The 19600-nt window shown below is 51.2% G+C and overlaps 1 protein-coding gene across 2 annotated transcripts in view; it reads left to right on the forward strand.

The window, feature by feature from the left end:
* Lamc3 (laminin subunit gamma 3) overlaps positions 1-19600 on the forward strand; it is a 56350-nt gene extending 36750 nt beyond the window's left edge. Inside the window, exons 18-28 of one of the 2 annotated variants that reach the window (XM_021654630.2) lie at positions 20-161; positions 1000-1205; positions 1713-1822; positions 2911-3045; positions 4691-4838; positions 5869-6018; positions 9068-9170; positions 11529-11728; positions 13179-13325; positions 14089-14188; positions 18199-19600. In XM_021654630.2, the coding sequence (XP_021510305.2) occupies positions 20-161; positions 1000-1205; positions 1713-1822; positions 2911-3045; positions 4691-4838; positions 5869-6018; positions 9068-9170; positions 11529-11728; positions 13179-13325; positions 14089-14188; positions 18199-18443 (1686 nt within the window). In that variant the 3' untranslated portion in view covers positions 18444-19600. The remainder of the gene's footprint in view (positions 1-19; positions 162-999; positions 1206-1712; positions 1823-2910; positions 3046-4690; positions 4839-5868; positions 6019-9067; positions 9171-11528; positions 11729-13178; positions 13326-14088; positions 14189-18198) is intronic. The other variant, XM_021654706.2, reaches the window with a different exon arrangement.

The raw sequence follows: 19600 nt of genomic DNA on the forward strand, positions 1-19600 counted from the left end.
TCCCCACTGTGCCCTGCAGGCAGCCAAGCTGAAGGCCAGGCTGATGGGGATGGAGGGGTGGCTGCAGGGGTCTGACTGCGGCAGCCCCTGGGGACCACTGGACATCCTGCAAGGAGAAGCCCCTCGAGGGGCTGTCTACCAAGGTCACCACCGATACCAAGGTACAGGGGGATGGCAGAATGGGAGGTGAGGGGGCTGGTTGTGTAGTTTGGGAGCTCTCAGGAGAGCCATGAAGCCCAGAGGCTTCACCTCCCCGTCCCTAGCTCTGTAATGATATTAACACAGGTCTCTGTCCCCGGTCTCCTGCCCTGCGCTGACTACATACATAAAGTTCAAGGCAAACCATTTAACCGCACGCTCGGCAGGCCTGGGGCGCTGTTCCAGGTGCTGAATGGGAGGAGTCCTCCAGGGTTTTGGTTCTTGACCTGTTGGCTTGCTGCCCTGTCTCCAGCCAGTGTTTGGCACAGTGCAAAAGAATTAGCAACTAATAAAAAAGCAGACCTGTCATTAAGCCAGGTGGAATGTGGCCCTGGGCTACAGAAAGGGTGCAGGATGTTGAAACTGAGCTGATCGCTTTGTACAGCTGTGTTTGCAAGCAGCTGTGCTTCAGCAGCTAGCTGGAGGTGAGCGGAGCACCTGTGAGCAAGAGGCAGCATCAAACGAAAGAGCAGTTAGATGTCGCCGTGTGAGCCTTAATGAGAATCACAGCACTGAATTGAATTGGAGGTCAACTGCCCAGCCCAAATTCTGGAGTCACTCATTGTGGTTCCAAAGGGCCTGCCTCCAAGTCCCTGTACGTGGCTGATTGGCTACAAGCCCTGGTTTGCCTTCTCTGGGCCCCAGCCTTTGCAGGTGTAAGATGGACAGGTTTCTCCTGTAGTGTGTGGGAGGCAAGAGGAAGAGTGGCTCTGGGGATCCAGCTGTGCCCAGGCAGGTGGCGGTCTCAGACGGAAGCCTGGGTGAGGGGAATCTCAGTGATCGTGGAATCACTCCCCACAGAGGCCTGGGGGCCCTTCCTGGAGCAGATGGCGGGCCTGGAGGGTGCCGTGAAGGCCGTTCGGGAGCAGGTGCAGGTGCTGAGAGGGAGGGCCCACTGTGCGCAGGCTGAAGCTCAGAAGACCTGCGTCCAGATGTCGGAGCTGGGGGAGACATTGCAGTCCTCAGAGGAGGAGGTCCTGCGAGCAGCCTCGGCTCTTTCCTTTCTGGTACCGTGGTCTCCCCACCCTGCTTCCCCTGGAGCCTATGTAGCGGTCTTTGCCCCAGCCCTTCCCTTGACCGTTGCCTGTGGTTCTGTGTGCTCTTGATAGGATGTTTGGTGTGAGCTAAGTGGTGGTGGTGCACGCCTTTAATCTCAGCCCTTGGGAAGCAGAGGCAGGCAGATCTCTGTGAGTTCGAGGCCAGCCTGGTCTATAGAGCGAGCTCCAGGACAGCCAAGGCTACACAGAGAAACCCCGTCTCAAAAAACAAACCAAAAAAGGCTGGTGTCACCTGCAAACTGGGTCGTGCTAGGTCTCTTCAGAGAAAGTCACTATTTGCAAAAAGCAAATCTATGTTGAGTAGACAATGAACGCACAATGGCAGGCAGTGTCACCGGGTTTTCCCTGGACACCGCACACCAGGCGCTGGTGTTACGGTTAGCTTTGCACAGTTATAAAATGATTGGAGCCATTCCATCCTGCCCAGTTAGCTGGCTGTAACCCTTGACCTTCCAGGAGGAGCCTCGGTTTCTTCCTCTCTTCTTTAAGGCGAGTTTTCAGGAAGGATCCATCCCACCTACAAATTGGAGCCATCTGGCATCAGAGGCCCACGTCCTCGCCAGGAGGTGAGCCCAGGGGCTCAGGATATGGGGGACTGTGCCCATACTGTTGACAGGGGGCAGGCCTTCTTGGACAGGCTCCAGAGTCAGCGTTAGCCTATAGGAGCTAGTACCAGATGAGCCCAAGGGCTGCCCAGTGGAGAGTAAATGTTACCAGTATGGGAAGAGATTGGGGTGGGGGTGGGGATGGAGGTTCAGACACGTTGGGGGAAAGCTTGCTCAATGGAATGCATCTCAGCATCTGGTGGCTTAAAAAAAAACCATACATTTATTAAGATGTAATTCACAGGACCTGGGGAGATGGCTCAGTTAGTACGTGCTTATCACCCAAGCATGAGGACCTGAGGTCAGTCCCCAGAGCCCATGTAAAAAGCCAGGTGTGGTGAAACTGGCCTGTAATTTCAGCACTAAGGATGCAGAGACAGCATGATCCTGGGCACACTAGCCAGCCAGCCCAGTCTAGGTCTCAGGGAGAGACCCTGTCTTAAGAAACGAGGTGGATTGGGCAGTGGTGGCATATTCCTTTAATCCTAGCACTTGAGAGGCAGAGGCAGGTGGATTGCTGTGAGTTTGAGGCCAGCCTGGTTTACAGAGTGAGTTCCAGGATAGCCAGGGCTACACAGAGAAACCCTGTCTCAGAGAGAAAGAAAGAAAGAAAGAAAGAAAGAAAGAAAGAAAGAAAGAAAGAAAGAAAGAGGAAAAAGGGAAGAAAAAGAAAAAAGAAATGAAGAAGCTTAGCTGTAGGCTCACGTTAGACATGAGTAGACAGATCCAGAGAAGTCAATTCCTCATGGACACGCAGCTGGGAAGTGATAGACCCAGGATTCAATCCCAGGCTGGCTTGTCTGCTCCCTGCTGTGCTGTTTTCTATGAGAGGCCCTGGGTGAGAGGCCTTTGCCAATCCTCCTGTGAGGACCATGGGAGTTGTAACTGATGTGTGACAGGAGCAAAAACCCAAAGTGTCCCTGCCATCGCTGCAGCTGGAGGTGGGTGGAAAGGGGTTTGTCCCCGTGGAGACCTGTGAAGCAGGGGTGTGGCCTGGGCACCCCTGTTTCTGTGTGTGCTTGCAGTGAGTGTCATGCCAATCCACACAGCCACAGGGACACAGCCACCAAGATCGCAGCCACTGCACAGAGGGCCCTGCTTGCCTCCAATGCCAGCCGAGAGCTCCTGTGGAATCTGCTGAAGGGGAGAGTGGCCTCGGAGGTCCAGCAAGATCTGGAAGACAGGTGAGGCCTCCACAGGTGTGTGGAGAAGCTTGGGATCAGCTTCTAGGAGCCCATAAGAACCAGCCAGAGGCCACTGCTTCCAAAACTAGCCCCCCCCATTCTTCCTGTCACTTAACTAGGGGCTCCTCATTAATACAGTCTTAATTATCCTCCTCATTACTGTGACAAAATGCCTGAGGTGAAACAATTTAAGGGAGGAGAGGGTTTACTTGGCTTCCAGTTCGAGGAAGTTCTTCCATCATGGTGAGGAAGACGCTGTTGCTGGGCTCTGAGTACCCCAACAAGCCAGTCCAGCCACCCATCCTTGATAAGCTGGTTTAATAGTGAAAAAAGGAAAAAGGATGTCAATGTGGCCACACTGGAAAGAGGGATGAAGACCTCCAGTGGGGAACGCCTCGCTGCCCCTGTCAGTCCATCTTTGGGGTCCTGATGAGAGGTTACTGTTTAAGCAGTCCTGGTCAAGGTGTGGCCCTATCCCATGGAGACCCATCATTGTTACAGTTCTGTTCCTTTTCCTATGATCAGACTGTAGGCCTTCCCCTCTGGCTATAGGCTTTCTCCTGAGGGAATTCTTGGTTAGTTAGTTAGTTTGTTTGTTGTTGTTTGAGAGCTTCTCTGTGTAGCTCTGGCTGTCCTGGAACTCACTCTGTTGACTAGGCTGGCCCTGAACTTAGAGATCTGCCTGCTTCGCCTTCCAAGTGCTGAGATTAAAAGTGTGCACCACTACAACCTGGCCCCTGAGGGAATTACAATCCCTGGGGTCCATGGTTTCAGTAATGTGATCACAAAGGGAAAATGAGAGGCTTAGGCTAAATCTTCATCTTTGTTGGCCAGTTACACATGGCTTTATGCAGGGGAGGCATGGGGCAGGGTCAGCAGGGAGTCATGTTGTATCTGCAGTCAAGAAGCAAAGAATGAACAGGACCCCCTCCATAACATCCCAAGGTCCTCTCCCCGGTGACCCACTTCCTCTAGCAGGGCTCCACCTCCTACAAGTTCCACAAAATTCTCAATGCCACTGAATGGGGACCAACTGTTCAAATGAGCCCATGGTGGTCACTTCACATCCAATCAGCAACATACACCAAAGGTCAGCAGCAAGGGCATGGCCAGCCGAGATCACAGCCTAGGTCACTGTCCACGCATCCCTGCCCCACCCTTCCCCCAGGCAGCTTCCTCTGCAGCTTGCCAAGAGGATCCAAGAGTCTGCAGAACGCGTGCTTCCCAAACTGAATAAGGGGATAACGGGTCGGCTCATTATGCAGCTTTGGAGGCTGGAGGGATGGCTCAGCTGTTAGGAGCACTTACTGATGTCATAGAGAGCCCAAGTTCAGTTTCCAGCACCCACATCAGGTGGCTTGCAACTGCCTGGACCTCCAGCTCCAGGGTCTGATGCGTCTCACCTCCCTGGACACCTATACTCACAGACAGGCAAACACACAGGCACGCATAGACACACACACACACACACACACACACACACACACACACACAGTATACTAAGTCCTGACCTGAACAGGAGGAGCCTTCCAGGAGGTGGGAGAGAGCTTTGCAGATCAACAAATCCTTTCAGCAGCTTTGACAGAGATGGAGAGGGGTTTCCTGTACCCTGCTCTGTGGTTCATCCTCACCTCTTTCCTCCCAGGTACCAGGAAGTGCAAGCAGCTCAGACTGCTCTGGGCACAGCTGTGGCAGAGCTGCTGCCCAAAGCTCAGAGGGCACTGGCCACCTCGAAACACGATATTGGCGACATGGCCTCACGTCTGGTCCCACTGGTCACCCCTGGAGCAATGGTCAGTACGGCATCCCTGGAGCTCCTCATGGGCAGGGAGCAGTAAAGGTTCTAGCTTATGGAGAAGCCAGAGGGCCAGGCAGAGTGGGGCATGACTTCTGGTAACAGGGAAGAAGCCTGTTGAAACAAGTGGGGTTTAGCCTGTCTTCCATACCAAGGCTGGAACTACGACATGAACAAGGGCATCGGAGGGGTGGGGATGATGTGTGTCCCGGTTCCCACTCCAGAAGTGACTTGACCTTGACCAGTCTCTGAGTTTTAGCCACTAGTGGTCCTTTTTCCTGTGGGCTCACCCTCCTGTAGCTTAATTTTAGAGGTGGGAGCTGGAGTCTATCATTTAACACTCATCCCTTCTCACATCCTGCCCAGCTTGTCTGTTGGGGAATCCTGAGATCTCTGGCTTCAGAAACCCAATTCTTGGTGTGGTTCACAGGGAGAGTGTTTGCCCAGCATGCACAAAGCCCTGGGTTCCACCCCCAACACCAAGGAACTAACACACAGAAGCCTGTCCAAATGCCTGTCCAGATTGGGTGAAGTGGTGCGGGCTGCCTGCAGCTGCTGCCTTGTGGCTTCCCTTGCTTTCCTCACATGCAATAACCTGGATGACCTAGATACCAGCGAGAGCTTGGGATCATACACAATTCTGCCTGGCTGACATCTTGACCCATGGGTCAAGGTTCACGTGGAGGAAGAACTGTGGGCCTGGGGAGGGACTCTCATCTGGCCAGGAAGAAAGGCAGTCATACCTTGGATCAGAACAGTTAGAGGAGTTGTCCAGGGCTGCCCAGCTAGAACCTGGTGGAGCTGGGGTCTGAGGCTTCAAGGACAGGTTCCCCCAGCCTGGCTTCTCTGCAACCTTGCCTTCTCCTGCCACTGCCCTGTGGCTAGATATCTGAGGTCCCTGAGGCACTCTGGGACCAGGGTCAGAAGCTTCGGTTCTGGGCTAGTCGACACAGGCTGCCCCTCAGCACAACAGGACACACCTTCTCCCCAGTAGAGGGTCTGGTCCTCAGCCCACCGTCTCCTCACAGCCTCAGAATTCCCAAGCCAAGGACCTGTACCGGAGAGTGAAGGCCCTGGAGCAGAAGCTGGAGCAGAAGGAGCGCGAGGCAGGCCAGGCCATAGGAGCCTTGCAGGTGGAGGCTGGGAGAGCCCTGCGGAAGATGGAGCCCTTCGTGCAGGTCAGCTTTGAACCTGGGACACAGGAGGGGGAGGGGCTGCCTCCGAAGGAACCTGGGGTGGGGTGGGGTGCAAACACGGAAAATAGCCCTCCCAAGTGTCTGATGCCTCCATCAAAATGCCTGAGAGCTTTAAAGGCTGGTCAAGGCACGAGAGGGAAGTCTGATTGCTGAGATTGGGTGAAGTGGTGCGGGGAGAGAGGACGGACAGACAAACAGGCAGGCATGTGGATGATTGAGACTATATCCATGCACCCTCTCTCAGGGTCAGTCACAACTGGATGGCTCTTGTGTCGATTCCCTTTCTTCTGCCCATAGAAACCCCAGGCTCAGAGGCACCCACTGTGAGCAGCCCATGGGACTCTGTTACGCCAGAGAGCACGGTGTCCAGCCCAGACAGATGGCTCCAGATGCGGGTGGAGGGTTCTAGGCTATGCCGATTAACTTGGACCAGCCTGCTAACATAGAGAAGACCCAGTTAAAGTTACTGTGCTCGAGCGTTTCCTTGAGGCGTAATTTCAGGCTATGGGAAGGCCCTATGAACAGCACCCAAAGCGTTCAGACCCTTCCCATGAGGCCTTTTGATGTTGGTGTTTTAGCCAGCCATGGGATGGGTGCCAAATTCAGGAGAGCAACGTGACACCACTCAGGGACCCAACCTGCTGGCCTGACTCAGCACCCCACACAATGGTGGCCATGGGTCTCCCAGAAGCCCCCAGCTTCCCTACCAACCCAGAAGATAAGTTATCTTGATGAGAAAGGAAGCAACTGAGGATTGGAGCCAGGACCTGGCACCTACCCAGGAGAGCTTTGCTGTGTTGAGGACCTCACAGAGTGCCCTCTGACCTGACCCACACCCCCATCCAGGGTGAGGAAGCCAGGACGGGAGGCAGCTCTTCTGGGAAGAGAGTCATATGAGGGCCAAAACTCCACCTGTAGATGCTTTGCTGTCCACAAGCCTCACAGCACCCTCTCCCTCCCACCCAGCCTCAAGACTTAGGTTCCCCTGGCTCTTCAAACCACTGTTTTTCCCTTGTAGCAAATCATATAAGAAACTTTTTTTTTCAGCCTCAGATATATATATATTTTTTTTTTGGTTATTGCTAAGTGCCTACCTGGAATTTCCAACAGCAGCAAGATAAATATTTATATGTGCCCAGAAGACACAATGCAACATAAAGCTTCCTTTAAGTGTCCCGCCACCTAGGCCTACGTCCCCGCTCCTGATAACACTTTATATTTGAGCTCTTCAACATTTAGAGTTTAGAAACAAGAATATGCCCCCACCTCACGGGACAATTTACCCTGTGTAAGTGGCATTTGGCACACTCACCTTGCCGTGAGACCCCTCTCTAGTTCTGGGATGTCTCATTCCTCCCGAAGCATACACCTTTAGGCAGTGCCACCACTTCCCCTCCCGAGGCCCCGCATGCCCCTCTGTGGCCTTTGACTTTCTGCGAGCACCTGTGCCATGGCCCGCCGTGGAGGTCAGAGGACAGCTTCCAGAGTTTTCTCTTTTTCTGCCATTGAGTCCTGAGGACCAAACTTGATCTGTCAGCCTCAGCAGCAAGCACCTTTACATCGCTGAGAGCCAGAATCATGCTCTCCTCAACCCAGTCACCAAGTTCCCTTTTATTCTTTATTATACATTTGTTTAGTTTTGTGTCTGGGCGTGGGTGGGGTCACACAACGGCTACAACAAGAGCATGGAGGACAACTTGTGGGAGCTGCTCTCTCCTTCTGCTCTGAGAGGACTGGAGATCAAACTCGGGTCTGTAGTGACAAGCTCCTACCCACCGAGCCGCCTAGGCAGCCCAAATTCTCTTCTTAAACAACCTATTATTGGTACATATTCATTACACACAATTGTTTAATTAATTGTGGGTTTCATTCTTCAGCTTCATACGTGTCACTGGCTCTTGCCCCTCTCCCATTCCTGGTTTATTTTCCCAGCAAGTTAGCGACCATTCTACTTTCATGTCTTTTTTTGTAAGCTAACTAGCTTCAGTGGGGTTGTTTACAGCAGCACTGGTGAGAATTTATTTTCAGGAGCATGACTTCTGTCTTAGTCACTGTTCTATTGCTGTGAAGAGACACAGTGCTCAAAGCACCTTGTAAAAGAAAGCATTCAGTTGGGAGCTTGCTTACAGTTTTGAGGGTTTGTTCATTATCATCGTGGCCGGGAGCATGGTGGCAGGCAGGCAGGCAGACGTGGTACTGGGTTAGCTGAGAGCTTACATCCTAAGCCACAGGTGGAGGCAGAGAGAGAGCAAGGCTGGGCCCATCATGGGCTTCTGAAACCTCAAAGCCTACCCCCAGTGACCCCCTCCAACAAGGCCATACACCTAATCCTTTGAAACAGTTCCACCAGCTGATGAACAAACATTCAAATACATAAGCCTAGGGGGCCATTTTCATTTAGGCCATCACACTGTGGGTCCCACAGCAGTGTCTACACCACTAAAGACAATGTCTCCTTCCTCCATCAATCATTAGCTAAGTATAAATCCATAGGGAGGAGCAGGACCTCGTGACACCTCCCCATAGCAGGATGCTGATGTATGCAGAGTTCATCCGGGTAGTCACAGCCACCGAGTTCAAGAACTCTCAGTTCATGCCATGCCCTGAAGTCAGCTTCCTGTGACTGTCGCATTCCTGTGGTCCTCTCTTGCACAATCAAACCAATCAAACCTGAGTTCTTTACTATCTAGTCACATCTGGCAGCCATGGGGGAAGTGATTGTTACTCTGTGAGGAGAAGCTGTGTGATAGCCCTGGGCTGACACAGCAGTGTTAGGGATTGAAGTGTGTGGCCGTCTCCTTTTCCTTTGGCTCTAGTTTTCTTGTCATCCTCCAGGCTTCTGAAGACAGGGGAGTCCTCTTATGATTGACTTGGAGGGTTCCAATCATATAATCAGATCAGAGCTCCTAGAATCACGGTGGCTCAGGCAGAGTCATTCTGAGGTTTGGGGCATAGCCTGTCCATCTGGGCCCCTTGACCTGTCTCCAGGCAGCCACCTTGCCTTTTTTTTTCTCTCCTTTTTTTCTCACAGCTACGCTATGAGACCACAGCTGCCCTGACACAGGCTTCCTCAGCTGTCCACGCTGCCACGGTGACAGTCATAGGAGCGAAGACCCTGCTAGCTGACCTAGAGGGTATGTGTGTCCTGTTGAGTCCTGGGCTCTGACAGCTGACCCTCCTCAGCCAGGGATGTCTGGCCACAGGGAACAGAGTCTATGTGGACTTCAGCCAGGTAGACCAGTCTTTCTGCCTCTCAAGGCTTCCATGCTGTTTGTCTGTCCCTGTGTCACATGCTACTCACTGGTACTGGCACTGTGGCCACCCCAACTAGTTCCTAGTGTTATCAGACCAAGCACAGAGCTCCTCAGGAGCAGATAGGAAGAGAATCTGCTGTCACTGGCAGGGGTGTGTGTGGCTCAGCGGTAGAGAGCCACCTGTGAGGTCCCAAGTCCCTTCTTCAGCACAGGTAAAAAAAGCCAGGGCTGAGGGTGTGGCTCAGCTGACAGGGCGCCTGCTGATTGTGCATGAGGCCCCAAATATGCCAGGCATGGCAGTGCATGCCTGTGATTTAGCACTCAGGAGGATCAGAAATTCAAGTTCATCCTCGAATACATAGCGAGTTTGAGGCTATCCTGAGCTATATGAGACCTCCCCTGCCCCAAGGAAGGAAAGCAAAAGCAAGCAAACAAAACCAAACTTCTGCATGATGGTTCACACATGTACTCCTAGCACTAGGTAAACTGAGGTAAGAAGAGCACTCTGAGCTCTCCTTACTGAGGTGGTGGTGGTGCACGCCTTTAATCCCAGACTCAGGAGACAGAGGCAGGTGGGTCTCTGAGTTCAAGGCCAATCTGGACCACATAGTGAGTTCTAGGATAGCCAGGGCTACACAGAGAAATCTTGTCTCAAGAAACAAAAACAAGCAAGCAAGCAAACAAACAACAACAACTGGATGTTAGTTCACCCCTGTACTCCTAGCACGTGGTAAGCTAAGGTAGGCCTCAAGTTTGAGACCAGCTGGGCTACCAAAGTAAGTTCTAAGACAGCTTGAGCTATTGAATGAAATCTTGTATCAAAATACTCCAAACAAAACAAAACAAAACTCAAAACTATGTTAATAGAGTTTCTCTTTAGAGTTGGGTAAGCTTTGATGCCTGCCCAAACTTCTGCAACTTTAAGAAAATGAAGTTATGGTGTGTGTGTGTGTGTGTGTGTGTGTGTGTGTGTGTGTGGTGGTGGTGGTGGTGGTGTATCAAATGCCTACAATCTCAGCAGAGGTGGCAGAGGCAGATCCACAGAGGTGGATCTCTGTGACTTCAAGGCCAGCCTGGTCTACAAAATGAGTCCTGGACAGCCAGGGCTACACAGAGAAGCCCTGTCAAGAAAAACAAAAACAAACAAACAAACAAACAAATAAAAGAAAAAAGAAGCCAAATGACCCATTGAACGAGAATATCAATTGCTTATCCATCCTGGAGTCAGAGCTGAGCACTTTTTCTGCCTCATGGGGTGCTGTGTGATTGACTCCTGCCATGCCATCTTTGCTCCAGAAATAAGCCTTTGTGGCTCTCTGTCCACCCCACCTAGCACCTCCTTCCAGCCCTGTCTGCTGCACACTGGAAATGTAGCTCTAGCCTGGTGGTGCTGGAGTGGGGCATCTCATCTTGCTTCCTTGGGGTCTGGGGTCCTGGTCACTCACTCATTGGGGCCTCCTATGAAAAGGGCATGGCTGTGTGTGAGCTTAGATAACCAAAAATCACATTTAGAGAAATGTAAATCTGTGCTACGGAATGTCATGTGTTATTTTAATGTCATGTGTTATTTTAGGGGGCATCTGAACTGTAGAGGGTCATAAGCTGCCCTCTGTTACCTTGTCTTTTTGTTTGTTTGTTTGTTTGTTTTTGGTCTTTTTGTTATTTTGTCTTTTTTTTTTTTCCCCCAGAGCTAAGGACTGAACCCAGGGCCTTGCGTTTGCTAGGAAAGCACTCTACCACTGAGCTAAATCCCCAACCCCATAAGCTGCCCTCTGTAGGTCTCATGGTTCTCTGCCCTCAGTTTCCTTCTCTCCACACGGAGATGCCCATGGCATCCTGGGTGTCACCTTCTCCTTGTTGAGAACAAGACTTTGCTTGTGCTGGGATGAATTTTGTTCCTCTGACTCTGCTCCGTAGCCCAAAAGATTAATTTCCAACCTCAACCCCAGACTCTTCCCACCCTCTCCCATCACAATCCAGAGGCCCTTGAGGCCCTTGTGACCACAATACAGACTTATCATAGCATCTGGGTCTTTTCACTCACTGAGGGTGATGTCTCACTCCTTTTGTTATTCCCTGGGGTCACCTTGAGGAGGGGACTCATAAGATCTCCTCTGTCTCCAACCTCCAGTCCCATTGTCCAAAGTGCTGGGGCTGGTCAAGCATTTTTGGTCTGCATCCGGCAGGTTCTCAGATGTGAGTCTATTCCTCCTGCCACAGCCTTGGCCAATTTTGCAGGCATGAAGCTGCGGTTTCCTCTGCCCAAGGAGCAGGCAGCGCTGAAGAGGAAAGCAGGCACCATCAGGACTAGGCTCCTGGAGGAAACGAAGAGGAAGACCAAGCAGGCAGAAAGGATGCTGGGAAATGCTGCGTCTCTCTCCTCCAGTGCCAAGAAGAAAAGCAAAGAAGCAGAGCTGATGTCCAAGGACAATGCCAAGGTCAGGTTCAGGACAACAGCCCTTGTTGACAACAACTTTCTTGCCCTTGGTGCCAAAGATCCCACACTTACTAACTGCTATGGATCCTGGCTTCCAGTTCAGGAGTTCATGTGGGTGACCTCATTAATACTTCCCCCCCCCAAAAAAAAAAAAAAAAGAAGTCACTGGTGGCCCTATGAGAATGTTGAGAACTCAGCTGAGCCAAGTTCAAGGTTTAAGTCATATGACCAGGACTCATACCTGGTCCCATTGGATGTTGTCTAAACATCTAGGTTTTTCTTTGTTTTATTTCTTTCATCTTATTTACTTTTTAATATAATTTCTTAAAGATTTATTTATTTATTTATTTATTTATTTATTTATGTGTTCAAATGTTTTGCCTGCATGTATATATTTTGACTATGTACATGCCTGGTGTAGGCAAAACTCAGAAGTGAGATCCCTTGGCTGTGAACCACTATGTAGAGACGCCACTGTTCTTAACTGCTGAGCTCTCTCTTCAGCCCCCACTTTTTAATTTTTTGACAATCTCATGTCTCCTAGACTGGCCTTGAAATCACTATTTGGCTGAGAATGACCTTGAACTTTTGATTCTTCTGCTGCCCCCCTCAGTTTATCCTGTCTAAAGACTGAACTCAGGGCCTCATGCATCCAAATGATTCACATCCCCTATCCCCTAGGCTTTCTTTAACGGGGCCCAAATTCTAACTGCTCTGTGTGTGCATGTTATGTGTGTGCGTGTGTATGTGTGTGTGTTTGTTTGTCTGTGTCTATCTGTGTGTCTGTGTGTGTGTGTGTGTGTGTGTGTCTGTGTCTGTGTTTCCCCGTCTGTGTATCTCCATCCTCAAATCTGGAGCTCACACCCGAGTGAACTCTCTTTATGGGTACCTAAATTCCTGAAGGGCTGGCCTGAAACTGGTAGTTTTAGGTGTAGCTTCTTGTCCCGCTACTCAGATTTTGGGCAACTCCCCCTCCCCCTCACTGGACCCCTGTTTCCCCGTCTATAAAATAGGTAAAACTTCTCCACGAAGGACAAACGAGTAGTTTGTAGTATTTATACTGGAAACACATCCTGCCTCCTCTGTGAACCTGTTGACCATGGGAATGAATGAATGAGTGCTTGTTCTAGGTTATGAAGTCAATGGCTTCGCATCAGGTCATCAGAACTGTTGTTCAAGCCTGACCTGGTGGTACGAGCCCGTATCTCAGCTACTTTGAAGGCTGATGCAGGAGGATCACAAAATCCAAGGCTATTCTGGGTAACAGTGAACTCCTATTTCAAAATTAAGCGTAAGAACCCGTCATGACAAGTAGGTGAGTTGTTTTAGGGTGCTTACATAACATGTGGGAGAATCTGGGTTCCAACTTCAGTACTGAAGAAGATAAACAAAGAACAAAACCCGTCTTTCCCAAAGGGCTGATTCTTTCCTTCCCTGTTGTTGTCTTGCAGCTCGCCAGAGCTCTGCTGAGGGAAGGGAAGCAAGGTTACCGTCATGCCAGCCGACTCGCCAGCCAGACGCAGGCCACGCTCCGCCAGGCCTCTCGCCTGGTTCTGACCTCAGAAGCACGCAGACGGGAGCTGGAGGAAGCTGGGCAGGTGGGGTGCCCAGCCCTCTCTCCATTCCCCCAGGCCCAGTGTCTTAGTTAGGGTCACCATCGCAGTGTCGAAACACCATGACCAAAGCAACTTGGGAAGGAAACGAGTGACTCTGTTTACTTTTCCACTTACAGTCCATCATGAGGGAAGTTGGAGTAAGATCTCCAACAGGGCAGGAACTGGAGGCAGGAGCTGGTGCAGAGGCCATGGAGGGGTGCTGTGTACTGGCTTTGCTCCTCATGGCTTGCTCAACCTGCTTTTTTTTTTCTTTTCTTTTGAGATAGGGTTTCTCTATGTAGCCCTGGCTGTCTGGGATTAAAGGTGTGTGCCACCAAAGGGACAGCCTGCTTTTTTGGGGGGCGGGGTTGGTTTTGGTTTTTGGAGAAAGAGTTTTTCTCTGTGTAGCCTTGGCTGTCCTGGACTCCCATTGTAGACCAGGCTGGCCTCAAACTCATAGACATCCATCTGCCTCTGCCTCCTCTGCCTCTGCCTCTAAGTGTTGGGATTACAGGCATGAGCCACGGTACCCTGCTTTCTTATAGCAACCAGGACCACATTCCAAGGATGGCACCACTCACCAAGCCTGGGCCCTCCCACATCAATCACTAATTAGGAAAATTTCTTGCAGCCCCGTCTAATGGGGGCATCGTCTCGGTTAAGATTCCCACCTCTCAGATGACTTTTGCTTGTGTCAAGTTGACATAAAGCTAGCCAGCACACCCAGACACCCCAGGGAGCCACTAAGATGTTCTTTCCTGCCAAGGTGGCCTCTGGGCTGAGCACTGTGGAGCACCAGATCCGAGAGTCTCGAGTCTCCTTGGAGAAGGACACCAAGGTCCTGTCAGAGCTGCTGGCCAAGCTGGGTAAGGAGACCCCAAGGGGAGTCCCTGAGGGGCAGTCATAGAGTACACGTCTCCTTGCCCTAAAATCCATGGCTTCCACTTCTATCCTGTCACCTATCACCACAGGGTTTGTGTAGGGCAGGGTAGGTGTCTGGAACTGAATTCACTGCTTCCTCTAGTCTGGTGAGTCTGGTTTGGGTTGGAGGAGACAGAGAACCCCCTATGTTCCAGGACACTCTTGGGTTCCCCATAGGTGAGTCATCGGTTAGGGAGTGGACAGAATGATGGAAAGCAAAGGGCACGTTGGTGATTAGGACTTGATTTGGAATTTGACCGACAGGCATTCAAGGCTGGCATTCAAGGCCTCCCTGGGTGGGGGACTGTCACTAGGCCTCTGAGCTGGTTTCCCCACCTGTGAAGCAAGACTGAGAAAGTGCATAGGGAGAAGTCTGCAGACACTGGCTCACAGAACAGAAGAAAAATTCCAGAGGAAGCCTGGTGGGGTAGCTCATGCTCATAGGCCTAGCCCTTGGGAGGCTGAGGCAGAAGGATAGCCTCAAGTTCTAGGCCAGCCTTGGGTGCCTAGTGAGAGCATGCTTCAAGAAAGAATGTGGGCTGAAGAAGTGGCTCAGCTGTTAAAACCCACCTGCTTCCTGCACTTCCAGAGGACCAGCACCCATAGCACCCACGTTGGCAGCTTAGAACACAGAGAGATCTGTCTCAAAAGCTCCAGGGATCCAGTACCCTCTTCTGGCCTCTTCGGGCCCCCACATACATTCACATAGTCATACATACACAAACATAGAAATAAATAAATCTTTTTTTGTTTTTGCTTTTTGAGACTAGTCTCTCTGTGTAGCTAGACCTGTCTGTCTTGGACTCATTCTGTAGACCAGGCTGGCCTGGAACTCAGGGAGATCCACCTGCCTCTACCTCCCGAGTGCTGGGATTAAAAGCATGCACCACCACCCGTATAAAAATAAATAAATAAACCTTAAAAAACAAAAAGAAAGAAGAGAATGAAAAGAAAATTTCAGGTAGGCTCTTAAAAAGAGCACATATGTGAATGGCTGTCGCCTTTTGGATGAAGGGCTGGTACGCGTCAGGCTTGGAGGTCCAGGACAATGGTCAGAGAAGTTGGGCTGGAATGACCGGCATCCATTTTTAAAAATGGTGGTAAGATATACATAACACAAGGTGTACTTTTCGTAGACACATTTAAGTACACATTTTCATGACTGCGCTAATCAGCTTTCCATTAGTGTGACAAATGGCCTGCGATAATCCACTTCAAAGGAGGAGAGATTTAAGTGGGGAATGTAGCTCAGTGGTGGAGTGCCTATGCAGCAGGCACAAAGCCCTGGGTTCCGTCCTTCCCAAGCAAGAGAGTCCAAGGGGACAAGGAGAGAAAAGGTTCCCATTGGCCCTTGGTTTGAGCCTTTGGCAGCCCTGTGATTCCTGGTGACAGCACACAGTTGGGGAGGCCTGGTCACCTGATGGCAGCCAGGAAGGAGCAGAAGTGCCAATATCCCTCTGGGTGGATTCTCTAGCCCTAGCTTCCTCCCATCAGGCCCCACCTGTGAAAGAGTCCACCTCACGCCACAGGCCAGAGCCCCGGAGCCCCGGAGCCCCGGAGCCCCGGAGCCCCAGTGTCTGGGCCTCTGTCCTTAAATATATTCACATTGTTGGCACCCCATCTCCGGAACTTGCTTGTCTTTCCAAACGGAAGCAGCCCGTTAAGCAAGGGCTCTCTGTCACCTCTCCTGGTCACCGGCCTCCTTTCTAGGAAACTTAATTAAGTAGACTTAGGGGGTGCTTTCTTTTTAAAAATTAAGAACTATTTCTTTATTTGTGCGAGCGTGCACGCACATGCTTTATGAGTGTGTAAGCCTGTGTACTCGTGTGTGGAGGCCAGAGGGAGACTTCGGTGTCTTCTCTGTCTCTCTCCACGTTTTGTTTATTTTTACTTTTCTTTTTAAAGATTTATGTGGTTGCTGGGAATTGAACTCAGGACCTTTGGAAGAGCAGCCAGTACTTTTAACCTCTGAGCCATCTCTCCAGGCCCTATTTTCACTTTTTGAGACAGGGTCTCATTATTTAGCTTAGGCTGGCCTGGACCTAATTGTGTAGACCAGGTTGGCCTGGACCTCTCGGAGATTTTTCCGCCTCTGCTCTTGACGAGTACTGGGATTGAAGGTGTGTGTCACTGTGCCAGGCTACTCATTTATTTTTAAGGCTTTTATTTTATTTTGGGACAAGGCCTCATGTAGGTCAGGCTGGTCCCCAGCTCACAGAGGTCGGTCTGGCTCTGGCTTTCAGGTACTAGATTAAAAGCATGTACCGCTGTGCCTAGCTTATATCTATTTCACACTACTCTTTTATTTGGTGTGTCTCTATGTGCGCTTGCCATGGTATGCAGACGAGTGTGTGTGTGCGCACACACACACACACACACACACACACACATGCTTTCACTAAATGAATAAACATAAAGAACATTTAAAGAATGCGGTTCCTAAGCACTGCCACTTCAGGAAGTTAGGACTCCATCGGTGGGTAAATCCACTGATGACGTTAGGGTATCAATGATTCAGTCTCCTTCAGCTGTGGACCAAGTTTTTAACCCATGAGCATTGTAGGAGGCACTTTGTATCCTCCTATGTGTAACTGCCTGACAGTCCTCCTCTGCCCCTTCTTGCCCTCTGACCTCATGTTCTTAGCCTGGGAAGTTCAAAAGGGCCTGGAAGGATGGGAGGCCACTCGAGGCTGAGTCCTACCTGTCAACTCCCCAGCCGCTTGAGCCCCATTTTTCTGTTGAACATCACGCTTGATGACAAAGTGACAAACGTACCTGGGATTCCGTGCTACTGTGGCCACACCTCTCTCACACAGTTTTGTGATGTGGCGTCTGGTGTTTGGAGGGGACTCACTGAGGCCTTTGCAAACAAGATTACTGGGTCAGGAAATGGCTCAGGGGGTGAAGGCACCTGCCGCCAGGCTTGAGCATTTGTGTTCCAGCCCTCCGCCCCACCTGGTGGCGGGAGAGAACGGGCTCCCACAAGTGGTCCACAAGTTGTCCTCTGACTTCTACATGCTCCCACCCATAGGAAATAAATATATATAAATAAAGTATTAAGAATAAAAATCCTGTCAGACAGTGGTGGCACACCTTTAATTCCAGTGCCCAGGAGACAGAGGCAGATGGATCTCTGTGAGTTCAAGGCCAGCCAGGCCTTCAAAGGGAGATCCACGACAGCTACACGGAGAAACCGTATCTTGAAAACACACACACACACACACAACCCTCTGCTGGCTGATGCTAGCGAACACCTTTAATTCCAGCACTCTGGAGACAGAGGCAGAATTCTATGAGTTTGAGGACAGCCTCATCTACAGAGTGAGTCCCAGGACAGCCAGGGCTACACAGAGAAACCCTGTCTCCAAAACAAAACAAAACAAAATTTAAAAAGAATAATAATGAAAAAAAAAGCCTCTTTAATCCTAGCCCTTAGGAGTCAGAAACAGTAAGATTTCTGTGAGTTCAAGGCTAGCCTGGTCTACAGAGAGAGTTCCAGGACAGCCATGATTACAAAAGAATAAAAAAATAAACCCTTGAGACATTGTTTACAATTTTTAATTTTTATTTGACACATGAGCGTTTTGCTTGTGTGTTTGTAAATACGCCATATGCATGCAGTGCCCACAGAGGCAGAATAGGGTGTGAGGTAGCCTGGCACCAGAATTACAGAGGGTTGTAAGATACCGTGTGGGTGCTGGGAACTGCACGTGGGTCCTCTGAAAGACTAGCACGTTCTCTTAGCTGATGAGCCATCTCTCCAGCCCCAGTTCTTCACTCTGCGTGTGAGCTCCATGGACACCCAGGCCTTTACCCCTCTTATAGCCCCTCCTGGCCCATTTTCCCCAGGAGGTGGGGGGGGGGGCAGATCAGACCAGTTTCTGGCTGTCCGGCCTGGGGCTCGGGTACCCAGAGCCTACAGGCCCCGGCTGAGGCTGTCTGTGTTCCTCCACAGGGTCCCTGGGTGTCCACCAAGCCTCCGCTCAGACCCTGAACGAGACCCAGCAGGCGCTAGAAAGCTTGAGGCTGCAGCTGGGTTCCCGAGGGGCCCTGCATCGCAAACTGAGGCGGCTGGAGGAAGAGTCTGCCCGGCAGGAGCTGCAGATCCAGAGCTTCGAGAGCGACCTGGCCGAGATCCGAGCTGACAAGCATAACCTGGAGACTATCCTAAGCAGCCTACCTGAGCACTGTGCCAGCTAGGCCCTGGCACGCCCTCCCCGCTCCCCCAGGGGTCCCAGGTCCGCCTGTTGTGAGCTCCTGTGAATGCCCTCACTTGTGTCTAGACTCTCTTCGGTCTGAGCAGCAGGAGTGAATACATGTGGCTCCCCAGGTGGCCTTGTGTGTAGCTCTCAGTCTGTGCTCCTTGCACACACATCAGCATCCACACCCCAGTGTAAGAGGCATGTCTGCGTTTGCACAGATGTGGGCGTGTGCATGTGTAACGCACTTGTGCGTTCAAGATCACCTTGTGCATACACACACATGACAGTCTTGAGCTGTCAAGAGGCAGCCCTGAGCTTGGACACACTCAACATCCCGAGTGAGTCCTGTTATGACAAATTCTCTTTGGGGCTGACATATCTACAACCCACCGTCCAGAAAGCAGGGCCCAAACAGGGGTGGTACCCTCTGAGGCCGAGAGGCTATCCACAGAGATCCTGAGAAGGCTCAGAAAGTCCCGCACCTGTGGTCACAGAGCTGGCCCCGGGCCCGCTGTGCTCCCCCCAGGCTTCATTACTCTCCCAGCAGCTCCAAGAACTGAGGTGCCAGGCAGATCGAGAAATGCCAAGATTGTAACAGGATTCTCAGAAGTAGCATCTAAGGTCACAGTGTGGTCAGGGAGGCCCACAGGCCAACGCACAGACGTCATTGTCTTTTGTGAACACTTACCTCCAGGGATCCGGATCTGCAGCTGTCTCGCTGAGGGAAGTACCTGACCCATCCTCTCCTTCTATCCCCTCATCTACCTGAAGAACCTGGTTCTTCAGGGTGTGGGTCACGAAGCCTCACACAGGCACCGGAAATAGCCCTTTGTGCCCTGCTGACCTGGTTAGCCTTTGATTGACATTTCTCAGACTGGCTCTCTGAGCCCCACCTGCCGTGAAGTATGCCACAGGGATGTGGAAGCCAGGCTGTCATTCTAGGCCAGCTGCCCGTGGCTGCCTCTTCCCAGAAACCCCTGGCATTTCTTCCTGATGTTCCCCCTCTTTCTTGGAGCTCTTTTAGCACGCACAGCAGGGCCGAGGCCCTGGGGTAACAGCCACCTTTGCAAGCCCTGTCTGTTCCCTGGATCCCAGGGGAACTGATGACGATGTGGACCGATTCTGATTATGAAGAAATAAAGGGCCCTTTTCCGA

The sequence above is a fragment of the Meriones unguiculatus genome, chromosome 8, assembly GCF_030254825.1.
Source record: "Meriones unguiculatus strain TT.TT164.6M chromosome 8, Bangor_MerUng_6.1, whole genome shotgun sequence".
Taxonomy (NCBI): Eukaryota; Metazoa; Chordata; class Mammalia; order Rodentia; family Muridae; genus Meriones; species Meriones unguiculatus.